This window comes from Marmota marmota, unplaced genomic scaffold, assembly GCF_001458135.2.
Source record: "Marmota marmota marmota unplaced genomic scaffold, marMar, whole genome shotgun sequence".
Classification (NCBI taxonomy): Eukaryota; Metazoa; Chordata; class Mammalia; order Rodentia; family Sciuridae; genus Marmota; species Marmota marmota.
This window is the reverse complement of record NW_025999982.1, coordinates 11,623,945-11,637,445: the sequence shown is the minus strand read 5'-3', so window position 1 is coordinate 11,637,445 and position 13,501 is coordinate 11,623,945. Positions and strand designations below refer to the sequence as shown.

Sequence of the window (13,501 nt, the reverse complement as noted above, 5' to 3'; positions counted from 1 at the left end):
CTGAGATGTAGCTTGGTGGTAGAGTGCTTGCCCAGTTGTGTTAGGCTCTGGGTCTGATTCCCAACACCACAAAAAAGTAAAATAAAAAATAGAAATAATGAGGAAGCTCTCTACATGCTAATAGAATATAGAAATATCACTAAGATATATATTTTCATTGTTTTTTAAAATGAACTATTTTAGGGGCTGGGGATGTGGCTCAAGTGGTAGCGTGCTCGCCTGGCATGTGCGGGGCGCTGGGTTCGATCCTCAGCACCACATTAAAAAAAATAAAAATAAAGTTGTTGTGTCCACTGGAAAAATAAATAAATAAACTATTTTAGAATAGTTTTGGGTTTACAGAAAAGTTGTGAAGATTATACAGAATTTCTGCAGACCTCATGCCAACTTCCCCTATTTGTTGGAGAATGGTATTAGAAACCAATTACTAGACATTAGGTGTTGCTTGTTGCTATTGGAGAACTGTTGGTTTTAGGCCATTTTAGCTACAGACTAAGGAAGTAGGTGTGGGGATATTAACCTGTGTATATACACAGGTCTACACATTTGTGTTGGGGGAGTACTGGGGATTGAACCCAGGGCCTTGCATATGCTATGTAAGTGCTCTGCCACTGAGCTATACCTCTAGCCCTTTTTAAAATTTTATTGTTTAGACAAGGTCTCAACACCAGTCACCAGGTTGGGCTGGATCTTGCCATCCTCCTACCTTAGCCTCCTCCACACTGGGATTACAGGCACTCACCACTACACTCAGATTATCAATATTTGATATGTAAACATTTGTATCTGTACTAAGCTAAACAGGAGTTCATACTGATATCTCTTATCTAATCTGTTACCACATGGATTATTCAAGCCTCCTCCCATTATTAGTTTGCAATGAGGAGAGAGAGAAAGAGATAGAGGGAGAGGGAAAGAGTTATTTTAAATGAAGAAAGGAGCAACTGTTGGCATAGCTTAGTGGTAGAGCACGCACTTAACAGGCATAAAACCCTGGATTTGAATATCAGCATCCTCCCCCCCCCAAACACACCCACAAAAGAAAGAAAAAAAGTGCCAACAGGTGTGTATGACATCCTACCTTTTGTGCAAAGACGGTGGAAAAATAAGTATATATATTTATATATTTGTATTTGCATAGAGAAACTCTGGAAAGATGTGAAACCATCTACCAGGAGAACTGATGACATGTTTACACAAAATGTGCACACAAATGTTTATAGTGGTGTTATTCAAAAGAGTGGTAGCAGTTGCACACACATAATATGTAAAGCCATAGACTGTACACTTACAAACATTTAAAAAGCTTATGATCTGGACCCAGGCACTGTGGTTCAAGCCTATGATCCCAGTGGCTGGGGAGGCTGAGACAGGAGGATCACAAATTCAAAGCCAGCCTCAGCAAAAGTGAGGTGCTAAGCAATTCAGTGAGACCCTGTCTCTAAGTAAAAAATACAAAAATAGGGCTGGGGATGTGGCTAAGTGGTCAAGTGCCCCTGAGTTCAAGCCCAGATACAAAAAAAAAAAAAAAAAAAAAGCGTATGATCTGGGCATGGGGGCCCACTCCTGTAATCCCAGCAACTCCAGAGGCTGAGACTGGAGGATCACAAATTCAAGGCTAGCCTTAGCAACTTATTGAGGCCCTCAGCAATTTAGTAAGACCCTGTCTTAAAAACAAAACAAAAAAAAAAAAGTTAAGGGGCTGGGGCTGGGGATGTGGCTCAGTGGTAAAGTACACCAGAGTTCAGAGTTTAATCCCCAGGACCACAAAACAAAACAAAATAAAAATTCCACTTGACCACTTGACTTTTTTTTCTTTTTTCTTTTTCCAGGCTCTACAGCTGGTGCTGTGTGGCATCTAGTTGTTGTGTCTAAATCTTGCATGATATTCCATGGTTTCCCAGCACATCTGAGACCCTGCTTTCTCAAGAGGCCAGAGGATGAAGCTGTGGAGTTACTCGGAAGAAGGGAAGAGGTAAGGTTGAAGCCATTCTTCTGAGGCACCCCCAATCTTTATAGTAAAATTGGAGGCTGAGGAGAGACCTCTGAGGGAAATGGGGCGGCGGAGGAGCAGCAGCTGTGGAGAATGGCAGTCAGCACGAGTTGAAATTTGGATTGCAAGGGGCCCAATTGAGTCAACCAGCGTGGCTGTGGAGGAAGCAGACTGCATATTTTAGTGCTTCCCCAGAAGATCTCAGCTGCCCAGTACTGCAAGCAGAAGTCACCCACACCCAGGACAGGAGGAAAAAGCAGAAATGTGGGGCTGCCTGCCTGTGGTTATGAATTATCTGGAGAGACGGAGGTCACAGTGGGAATGGCCTCCAGGGGCAGCTAGGCTGAAAAGAGAGGCAAGAGAAGTCCTGGATGGAGTCACTTTCCACATTTTTCACTGTATTAAAGCCTCATATTTTATTTTCCATATTTTACATTGTATACCTAGCTATTGCTAATAATATAGAGTGCCAGTAAACACAAACGCCAATAGGAATTCTGTCATGGCATCTTGCTCATTTGACTTTGTATCATAAGCCTCATGCCATTTGTGTTGTTTAGTTCAATGACTTGATATCTGATTATGTATGTATGTATTTACAATTGAATGTTTTTTCCTTTTCCTTTTTTTTTTCTTTCAGTAATAGGGATTGAACTCAGGAGTGCTTTACCTCCAAATTATATCCCAGTCCTTTTTAAAAATTCGAGACAAAGTCTCCCTAAATTGCTGAGGCTGAACTTGAACTTGAAATCCTCCTGCCTCAGCCTCCTGAGTGACTGGGATTACGGCCATAAACCATCACGTTTGGCCAGTGTGACATTTCCATACAACATGTAATGAACAGATCAGGGTAACTGGAGAATTGCATGTAGGCAGAGGTAGGGCACTCCTGGGATCAAGCCCCAGTACCACCACCAAAAAATATATATATATCATATTTACCCCGTAAATATATATAATTACCGTGTCAACTAAAAAATAAAATTAAAAAAATTTAAAGAAAAGTGACTCATAGTTCTGATTTGGGAGTTTTCTGCTTCCCTCCCTCCTGGTTTGAAGTTGACATCATTTCATCCTAGGACAAGGGGTCAGCATCTTCCTGGGGTTCTGGGACTGCTGGGACATCTCAAAAGTTCAGAAGACGCAAGCCTGTAATCCCAGTGGCTCGGGAGGTGGAGGCAGGAGGATCTTGATTTCAAAGCCAGCCTCAGCAATAAGTGAGGCACTAAACAACTCTTGAGACCCTGTCTCTAAATAAACACACACACACACACACACACACACACACACACAAGTTCAAAAGACTGTAGTTTCTAGTTTCAGGACCCCACTGCCCCACCCCCACACTTTTGTTCCTCAGGGAGAGAGCTCCTTGGACAATAGGGAAGATAAAGTGGGGAATCAAGCCTTTAAAAGGCGCTTAGAGAGTGTCATTTATCTGTCACAATGGACAGGAGGAAGGAGAGGAGAGGAAATGACTCCTGGAGAGGCGGCGATGGCCGGTGATGAAGGACCCAGTGGGTGGCTTTCCACACAGGCTGATCAGGTTTGGTCTTTGAAGTCATGAAGGAGGCAGGGGCAGGGCATCTGTCACCAGCTCTAGGAGGAAGGAACTCCTGCAGGCCCCTCAGCATTCTAGCGGAGGACCCAAGTTAGGACACCGTAGGAGGGAACTGGAGCCCAGCCGCCCTGGGAGGCTGAGAAAGTGCACAGAGGCGGGAGGATTTGGGCTCCCCTGGGGAGGAACGGTCTCTAATTCAAGGGAGTGTGGGAGCTGTTTCTACCAATGAATCTGAGACGCTCACACACCCAGACCCCAGTATCCCTGCCAGAGACCGGAGGGGGAAACCACCGAGAGATCTGGAAAGACAGAAGTGGGGTCACAGAGCTGCAGTAGAGCCTGAGTCTTCTTACCATGACCGGAAGCTGGGACTGGGAGGGGGTGCGGGTGCCTCTGCAGCAGAGACTCCAAGGTCAAAAACTAGAGAACCAAGGACCATCCCTCCGGTGAGGGCAATAGTTTGACGGGCAGTACTTTTCCAACAACAATAATGATGATTTGAATCTGAATACCTTTAAGGTGGGAATGAACACTCAGTCCTCACCCCTCCCAACCTCACACCCAGGAGGTTCCTTTCACGTCTATGATCTGTCTGCTGGCTGCCGCAGGTGTGGCATTTGGATTTTGACTTTGAGACATGCAGTGCTACCTTCGGGACCCAAGGGAGAGAGGAGATGACAGAGATGGCTCAAAGCCATGTGGCCCCTAACTTTGCCAGCCCCTTCACAGCCCTCACTGGCAGCTGAAAGTTCCCTATGCCCCCACCACAACGCTGCTCCACCATCCAGCATACTGTACAGTTCTTACCCTCAAGGACTGAAGCAAACTTCACATCCTGGACTACCACAAATGTCAACAGCGCCCCCTAGCCATTGCAACAGCTCATATTTCTAAGCGCTCTCCAGGGTTAAGGTGGTGTTATGGTTTCTATGTGAGGTGTCCCCCAAAAGCTCATGTGAGAGACAATGCAAGAAGGTTCAGAGGGGAAATGATTGGGTTGGGAGAGCCTTAAACTAATCAGTGAATTGATCCTTGATGGGATTAACTGAGTGGTAACTGGAGGCACATGGGGTGTGGCTGGAGGGGGTGGGACATTGGGAGTGTGGGTACATATTTGGGGGTATATATTTGTATCTGGGGAGTGGAGTCTCCCTCCATGTTTTGTGATCACCATGTGAGCTGCTTCTCTCCACCATACTCTTCCGGCCATGATGTTCCACCTCACCTCCAGCCCTGAGGAATGGGGCCAGCCTTCTGTGGAGTCAGACCTCGAAACTGTAGTCACAGCAGTGAAAAAGCTGGCTGAAACAGGTAGTATCTATCACCTTGCCGGGAGGGAGAGAGCTACAGGACTCCTCTTTGGTGTTGGGGAAGTGACCTGAGCCCTGGCCAGTCTTTTCCTGGTATAGAAACACAGACATGGGGAAGCTAGTGGCATGTGCTCTTTATTACAATAACATCCACGGGTGAGGGAAAGGAGAGAGAAGCGATGCCACAGGAGGACTGGGTCGGCAGGCAGGTGAGTGGACAGAAAGCTGGAGGGCACCAAGCAGCTCAGGTGCCTTCCCTATTCTCGGCTGTCTCACACGGGGGAACAGGAGGAAGCCTAACTTAAGTTTTAATGAAATATACTGGGATAAAATTTGAGATGGTGGGGTTGATCCAGCTACTAGAAGCTGGTGGGGGACAAAGAACCCCTCCAAGCAGGAAGAGCGAGAGTGGAGTAAACACGGCATCCGGGCCCAGCCGACCAGAGAGCTGAGGGCGGCAAGGGGCACCCCAACCTCCTTGGCCAGCACCCCCAGCTGGCAGAGGGAGGGAGCCAGGCTCCAGCAGAGTGCCTATATCATGGTCATCACCAGCCACTGCAGAGAGAAGAGTAGACCAGCATGTGCAGGGGAGGCGGCCGAGTGGGCGGGGCCAGGGGCGGGGACATCCCTTCCCACTCCTCCCCCGTGTACCTGCTCCAAGTCCAAACGAATATAGCCAGTATTCTTGGGATCCTTGCTGAGAAAGTACACTGTTTCAGGGAGGAGGCGGGAGAAAGAGGTCGAGGCGGTCAGTGGTTTAAAGGACCCACTTCCAACAGGGCAGAAGGTCAGAAAATGCTTGCTGCCTTCGGGATAAATCCCCTAACCCAGTGCGGAATGAATGATCACAACTCATATACCCTTGCTAGGAGCCAGACCTGGTTCTGAGTGCTCTCCACGGATCACCTCGTTTACTCTGCACCTCCATTCCAAGGGGGCAGTACCATTATCATCCGCATTTGATAGATCAGGAAATGGAGGCACAAAGTTCTAGCGCCAGCAAGGTGAGCTGGCATTGGAACGGGGCCACGTGCATCTGGTATGGGGGTCGATGGGCAGGTGCTTAACTCACTGTACATGGCCTTCAGTTTCAGGAAGCAGCTGATGAAGTCATCAAAATCCACAAGCATGTTTTCATCTGCATACCTTGCCACCAGCACCTGCAGCACTTTGTTGTTCAGCTTAATGCCTGGGAGAGAGAAGAGGGGGGAAGGGCAGAGTCCAGGGTTCTGGACAAGGCATCTGTGCTCCCAGTCCCTAACCCTTTCCTGCCCACTGGCCACCTGCTTTCTCAATTGCCGAGCGCATCTCGTAGGAGTTCAAGTTGCCTGATTGGTCCTCGTCACACTCTCGGAAGATCTCCTGAAGACAGATGTGGTAGGGCCATGTACATAGCATTGGTTGAAACCAAGAAATATTGCAGTACAGTTGGTTCATAATAGCTGCTCAAGATCACCAGTCCCCCCACAATGACCTACCCTATGAGCTCCCAATATTTCTATTATCTAGTGATTAAGGCACTAATTCCAAGCATTGCAGGAGGGCTCTGATACAGCAGCTTGGTACTTTCTGTAGGCATCCTTCAAGACTAGCTGGTACCTGAGCCATCCTGGTTATTAAACATTTTGACCAGCTCATACCTTAGCACTCCAAGACCCTCTCCCGTCATATGCCCCTATGGTCAGAGGCTCTAATTCTAGTTTCATTCCTGCTAGTCCCCACTCCTCTAGAAGACACCCTTTCCTGATTCCAATAGACTGTCCTTCTAGGGCTCTTTACCGTCCATTTCTTGATTTTTTTCCACAGGACCTGGAACTCCAAAATCCCCATCTTTCCAGATTCATCTTTCTGGGTGGGAGTAGTCAAGGATAGCAGAAAAGGGACTGAAGAGTATATCTTGGGGCAGGGAAGCAGAGCGGCTCACTGCAGGGAGCCACTGAATGATAAAAACAGGCATCATTTTTTTGGTACCAGGGATTGAACCCAGAGGTACTTAACCACTGAGTTACCTCTCCTGCCCTTTTTATTGATTTTTTAATTTTGAGACAGGGTCTTGCTATTTGCTTAAGGCCTTGCTCAGTTGCTGAGGCTGGCTTCAAACTTGCGATCCTCCTGCCTTAGCTTCCAGAGCCGCTGGGATTACAGGCATGGGCCACCAAGCCTGGCAGAATGGGTATCTTTTCTGTGGCTGGCCAGAGAGGTTGCCATCTCTGGGTCAGGCTTGGGGGTGGAGGACAGGGGTGGGAGAATGCCAGACAGGTCCACCCACTAGATAGGAAGATACATCCATGAGGCTGATCATACGGCGACAGGTTTCCAAGCCAAAGCCCTTGATCTTGTATTTGACTGTGAGGGAAGGAAAAAAAGATGGAATGAATGGGATGTGGTTGAAGGTGGGGCAAAATATGTGGGGGAAGGGTTGTGAGGGTGGCAGTGGGGACTCACGTTTGAAAGCCGTTCTGTTGAGCAGTTTCTGTAGCTCATATTGGTCTATTTCCTTGTCCTAGGAAGGAGGAGGGGAAACTCCTGCTCCGGCCCCTTGAGCCCCCAGCCACACTCCTTCAGCCTCTACCCATGGCTCTCTCACCTGGCCTGCCACTGTCTCAAACAAATTTATGAAGTCCTCATCTATGTCCTTCTTAGACGGGGTTTCCTGGGGGAAGGGAGTGGGAAAGGAACCCAGTCCAAAAAATTCTTTCATCTCTCCCATGTGTTTCCTTCCAACCTCCAGTCCCACAGCCTCCCCTCACCTCCTGGAGAAGCTCTTCGTAGCTGAATCCATCCAGTTCCCTAGAAGAAAGAGAGTGAGAGCTTAGGGGTTACCAGAAGTCGGGAAGACAGAGGTTTGCAGTGGGGTCTGGGGAAGGTCATGTTGCATATTCAAAGCAACATGGAACAGCTCAGAAGGATCTAGATTCTAGTTCTAGTTCTGGTTCTACTATTAACTGAGACTTCACCTCCTAATGCTTCAGTTTTCCTGACTATAAAATAGGGACAATGTAGAGGAGAACCAGAGGACAGCTCCACAAGCTTGATATCCTTCAGTTCTTGCTCAGGGGATCTAGAAGCAGTGAGGTATGGACCCTTACCAAGACTGGCTGTGCTTTTCAGTGAAGACCCGCAGCAGGAAGTCGGCCTCTTTGTGTGGCTCAAAGGTAGAGGGGACAATGATGTATTGTCCTGGAGGCAGCCGGAGGTGGTTGCTCACCTCCCGTGAGTTGATGAAGGTCTCTGAGAAGCCATTGTCCTGATACTTCTTGAAGAAATCCTTCTTCAAGTGCACATCCTGGACGTTCTGAAACTATATGTGCCCTGGAGGTGGGTGCAGGACTGGCATGGGAGAGCAGAGAGTGAGGGTCCCCCAAAGCAAGCAGCCTGATGGGCAGTGTTGGGAGTAGGTATCAACACCAACCAACCTGTTCTGGACATGGCCCAAAGACCATGCAACCCTGGTGTGGTCTCTTCTCTCCCTGACTCCCACCAGGGCCTGAAGGGGCTGGATCCTAACCCAGTGTTTCTCAGAGCATGTTACCAAATCCCACCCTTTGACAATACACATGCAGGAGGCAGGGGTTGCTGCCCAGGAACAAGCCCCATGTCTTCTTCTGTACCTCTTTTGGGACCTGGGAAGGAAATAGAGAGGAGGTTCAGATTTTGAGAGTGATAAGGTCTGCAAAAGCCAGGTAGAGGGTGTGTTTGTGTGTGTATGTATGTATGTATTTGGGGGGCTCTGATAGCATTAAGAATCCATTGTTGGGTTGGGGATATAGCTCAGTTGCTTGCCTCACATGCACAAGGCCCTGGGTTCAATCCCCAGCACCGCACGCACACACACACACACACACACACACACACACAAAGAATCTATTGTATTTAGCTGGGTGCCACGGTGCCCACCTGTAATCCCATTGGCTCTGGAGGCTGAGGCAAGGAGGATCACGAGTTCAAAACCAGCCTCAGCAACTTAGCAAGGCCTTAAGTAACTCAGTGAGGCCCTAAGCAACTCAGCAAGACCCTGTCTCTAAATAAAGTATAAAAAAGGGCTGGGGATAGGGCTTAGTGGTTAGTGCCCCTGAGTTCAATGCCTGGTACCAAAAAACAAAACAAATAAAAACATCCATCACATTTGGATTGTGAAATACAGTTACATAATGTTTTTCCAAGGTAGATTTTGTGTGTGTGTGTGTGCGTATGTGTGTGTGTGTGTGTGTTGCTGAGGATTGAACCCAGGGTCTGAGCATGCTAGGCAAGTGTTTACCACTGAGCTGTATGCTTGTTTTTGAGACAAAGTCTTGAAAATGTGGATTCAAGTGATCCTGCCACCTCAGCCTCCTGAGTAGCAGATGGCACATGCCACCACACCCAGCTCCAAATTTATAAATTTGTAAAAAGGTGAGTTAAATCAAGTTAAATTCAGTAGGATTCCAGGGGCAGCGGCATGTGCCTATAATCCCATGTACTCAGGAGGCTGAGGCAAGAGGATTGTGAGTTCAAAGCCAGCCTCAGCAAAAGTGAGGCGCTAAGCAACTCACTGAGACCCTATCTCTAAATAAAATACCAAATTGTGGTTTGTATACATAGTGGATGGTACAAAATAGTGGATGTGGCTCAGCGGTCGAACGCCACTGAGTTCAATCCCTGTATCCCCCCATCAAAATTAATTAATTAAAATCTGTGAAAAGAAAACAGCAGCCAGAGAGCCATGGCTCTGGGGCGATGGGAACCTGTGCAGTTGGGCTGTGACCCTGAAGAAGGGCCTTCAAGGGAGGAGGCCAGAGGTGAGGGAGCAAGAATAGCCTGACCCGCAGGGCACCCACTGGGAAGACGACAAAGCCAATGGTGTGCAGCTGCATTCCCTGGGGCCGCGCATGCCGCCAGTTCTTCTGCATCAGGGCCACCAGGCAGGTGCAGACTGGGTCTCCCTCAACGTCCTCCTCCGGGTCATCCTCCTCTGGTAGATAGATCTTAAACTGGGGGTTGGTCCAGAATGTGTCTGCGGAGGAAGTGGGTCGGATGGTTTTGCTGGGACAGTGCCTGCCTCCCCTACTGGCAGATGTTGGGATGGATTGGATTGACCCCTGACCTCATGCACCCTGGCCCCGTGACCTTGCGCCCCGGGCCTGGGTTAGTGGTGAGTGTGGCCCACTGCTCGCTCCCTGCCCCCTGAGGCCCCTCACCTACCAGGGTGGTTCCTGCAGCCCCCCGCAGTGCTGCCCCTCCTCCAGCTGCCCTCGTAGAAGGTGGTGTTCCAGGAGTGCTTGTGGTCCCCAGAGAGCGCATCCGGGGTGAGGTTGCAGATCTCCAGGAGCGTGAAGTTGTTCATGAAGTCGTAGTAGGATATCCTGCAGGAGGGTGTCAGTGCATACCCACACCCGTGAGCACGGAGGCCCCCACAACCTCCCCACTGGAGGCACAGGGCGGAGGGAGGAGGGGAGCTAAGGGATGGGGCCCGGGGGAGTCAGGAGTGGACCAGAGACAAGCTCACCAGAACTCCCCGTCCTCCTTCTTGTTCAGCAGCTGCACCCGGAGTTTGGAATCCACCTCCTCCCACTCTCTGGACCTGCAGGAGAGAAGGCGGCAGTAGGAGCCAGGTGGGCCAGCCTCCCCACTGGACTCCCTCCCCTACCCCTGAAGGATGGAGTGCCTTCAGGGGGGGGCTTGCCCTGGCACACAGTCAGTCCCTCACTGCCTTACTCCTGGGCCTGCTGTGACCCCCATCCCCCACCTGGGTCACGGGCACCTACTCGTCACTCCAGGCTCCATTCCACTCAACCCGGCCCCAGGGATTCTGGATCCGAATCAGTGTTTCCATCCTGCCCTTGAAGCGGATCTGGGAGAGGCATGACAGGGCAGGGGCACGGGTTAGGAGAGAGGTGCCTTCCTTCCTGCTGTCCTCAGGGTGGGGCTGGTTGCCAGGACTCACATCCTCAAGGCCGGTCACTGCATAAGCATGTCCTCTCACCAGCATTCTATGAGTCATGGATTCCATCTCACTGTCACTAGTGACCTACAGAGCAGAGGGGAAGAAAAGGCATTCAGGATCTGGACCGGGGCACCCCAAGAAAGGTGAGAACTCTCTGGGTTCTTTTTTTTTTTGGTGCAGGGAATTGAACTCAAGGGTGCTTTATCACTGAGCCACATCCCCAGCGCTTTATAATTTATTTTAATTTTTTATTTTGAGAAAAGTTCTTGCTAAGTTGCTTAGGGCCTCAATAATTTGCTGAGACTGGTCTTGAACTTGTGATCCTCCTGCCTCAGCCTCCTGAGTCGCTGGGATTACAGGCGTGCCCCACCATGCCTGGCCCTTGGGTTCTTTTTTTTTTTTTTCTTTAAAATTAAACTTTGTATTTTGAAGTAATTGTAGATTCACATACGGTTGTAAGAAATAATACACAGAGATAGAGTAACATCTTACAAAACTAGACAATGTCAAAACCAGAATGTTGACCTTGATGCAATCCATTAACCTTGCACGCTTTCCCTAGTTTTATTAGCTTTCACTGAGTATGTTCTGTGCAGTTTTCTCACATGTGTGGTTTGGTGTGCCCACCACCATAGTCAAGTACTTATTCTGTACAGTCAAGTATAGAACATTTCCCTCACTATAAGCAGCCCTTATGTTGCTTATAAACACACCCATCTCTTCTTCCCTAGCCAACAAGGATCAAGAACTTATTCTCCAGTTCTAATATTTTATCATTTCAAGAATGTCAAATAAATGGGGCTGGATGTGGTTGCTGTGTAATCCAGCAACTTTAGCAACTTGGGAAGCTGAGGCAGGAAGATCACAAGATTTAGGCCAGCCTCAGAAACTTAGTGAGACCCTGACTCAATATAAAAAAAAAAAAAATAACAAAAAGGATTGAGGAAGTAGCTTGGTGGTAAAGTGCCCTTGAGTTCAATTCCCAGTGGGGAAAAAAAAAGAATGTCATGTAATGGAATCACAGGATCAGTGTGTGACCTTCTGGAGTTGACTTGTTTTCATTCAGCTAATGCCCTAGAGAGCCAGCTTAGCTGTTACAGCTATCAATAGTTTGTTTCTTTTTATGGCTGAGTAGTATTTCATGGTGTGTAATCATCACAGGTTATCTAGCCATTTACCTGCTGAAGGACTAGTTTGATTGGCTTTTTTACTACTATGAATAAAGTTACCATAAGCATCTGGGTAGGGGGCTTTGTGTGGACCCCAAATCTTAATTTCTCTGTGATAAATGACCAAGAATACAATTGCTGGGTCATATGGTAGCACTCTGGGCTCATTACAAAAAATAAGTATTTGTTGGGTGCCTATTGGATGGTAGGTCTTGTCTAAAGTCCCAGGGTCCAGCAGTGGATGATGACACAAATAAGGTCCCTGCCCACATGCAATGTGAGCACTATGTGAAGATGGACTGTGAATAGATACATAGGTAAGCAAGACATTTCAGGTCACAATAAAGGTTGAAGAAGAAAATCAGAACAAAGTAGAAGCCTTGCGTGGTGGCGCATGCCTGTAATCCCAGTAGCTCAGGAGCCTGAGGCAGGAGGATCGAAAGTTCAAGACCAGCCTCATTAACTTAATGAGGCCCTAAGCAACTCAGTGAAAGCCTGTCTCAAACAACAACAACAACAACAAAACTTGGCGAGGCCTAAGCAACTCAGCAAGACTCTGTCTCTAAATAAAAAAAATCAAGGCTGGGGATATAGCTCAGTTGGTAGAGAGCTTGCATTGCATGCACAAGGCCCTGCGTTCAATCCCCAGCACCGCCCCTCCCTCCCAAAAAATCAAAAGGTCTGGGGATGTGGCTCAGTGGTTGAGCACCCCTGGGTTCAATCCCTGGTGGCCCCCTAAAACAAAAACAAAGTAGAAAGTACATCAACTGGGAGTCATGGAAGGCTGACTGGAGAAGGGGACAGCTGAACTGAAAGGGGAGTGAGAAGCTATGCCTACAAATAGCTGGGGAAATAGCTTTCTAGGGGAAAGCAGCAACAGGTGCAAATGCCCTGAGGCAGGCCCAAGCTTGGCTTACTTCAATGGAGCAGCCCATGAGGGAGGATCGATCCACCGCCTTCCTAAAGAGCCTCAGCAGGTTATCAGGGGGCCTCAAGAGATTGAGGCTCTGGGCCACTCCACCGGTGAAGTCCTCAAAGCCCTCCGTGGTGCTGCCCCCTGCCAGTGCTTCGTAGGACCCGCTCAGCCTTTGGGTACAGAGATGGAAGTGTGAGGACTTGGGGAGGGAGGAGAGGGATGCCCTGCGCTGCACACCACACCCGGCCTCTTTCTCTGCCTGAAGCAGCCCACTGTAGGGCGGCCGGCGGGCAGGGCAAGCCCCCCGTGGGCCCGGGCACTTACTTGGCGTACGCCTTCTCCAGCAGGGCGCTCCAGAACTCGGTGCGCTCTGAGGAGTGCACGAACACCAACTTGGCGTTCTTGGTGGGCAGCCGGTCATCCACCACCACGTCCATCCACTGCCCAAACTGCCAGATCTGTGAGCACCAAGGTGGGCCTCAGTGGGGCAGGGGCATCTCTCAGCCCCCGGTCCCCAGCGCGCTCATACACACACACACACACACACACACACACACACACACACACACACACACACACGCAGCAGCACGGAACCATGAGCGCAGCGCTCTGGTGGCCAGGCCCAGTAA

The 13,501-nt window shown here is 49.1% G+C and overlaps 1 protein-coding gene across 1 annotated transcript in view; it reads right to left on the bottom strand.

Annotated features, from left to right (window-relative positions):
• Positions 1–4,983: 4,983 nt before the first annotated feature.
• Capn11 (calpain 11) overlaps positions 4,984–13,501 on the bottom strand; it is an 11,739-nt gene continuing 3,221 nt past the window's right edge. The window contains exons 4-21 of the mRNA XM_015487367.2: positions 13,197–13,330; positions 12,874–13,042; positions 10,788–10,871; positions 10,609–10,694; positions 10,350–10,424; positions 10,046–10,206; positions 9,682–9,857; positions 8,476–8,487; positions 7,954–8,165; positions 7,615–7,654; positions 7,452–7,517; positions 7,310–7,367; positions 7,149–7,210; positions 6,644–6,712; positions 6,148–6,226; positions 5,937–6,053; positions 5,516–5,574; positions 4,984–5,419 (exon numbers count right to left, since the gene is read on the bottom strand). Coding sequence (XP_015342853.1) covers positions 5,396–5,419; positions 5,516–5,574; positions 5,937–6,053; positions 6,148–6,226; positions 6,644–6,712; positions 7,149–7,210; positions 7,310–7,367; positions 7,452–7,517; positions 7,615–7,654; positions 7,954–8,165; positions 8,476–8,487; positions 9,682–9,857; positions 10,046–10,206; positions 10,350–10,424; positions 10,609–10,694; positions 10,788–10,871; positions 12,874–13,042; positions 13,197–13,330 — 1,683 coding nt within the window. The 3' untranslated portion in view covers positions 4,984–5,395. The remainder of the gene's footprint in view (positions 5,420–5,515; positions 5,575–5,936; positions 6,054–6,147; positions 6,227–6,643; positions 6,713–7,148; positions 7,211–7,309; positions 7,368–7,451; positions 7,518–7,614; positions 7,655–7,953; positions 8,166–8,475; positions 8,488–9,681; positions 9,858–10,045; positions 10,207–10,349; positions 10,425–10,608; positions 10,695–10,787; positions 10,872–12,873; positions 13,043–13,196; positions 13,331–13,501) is intronic.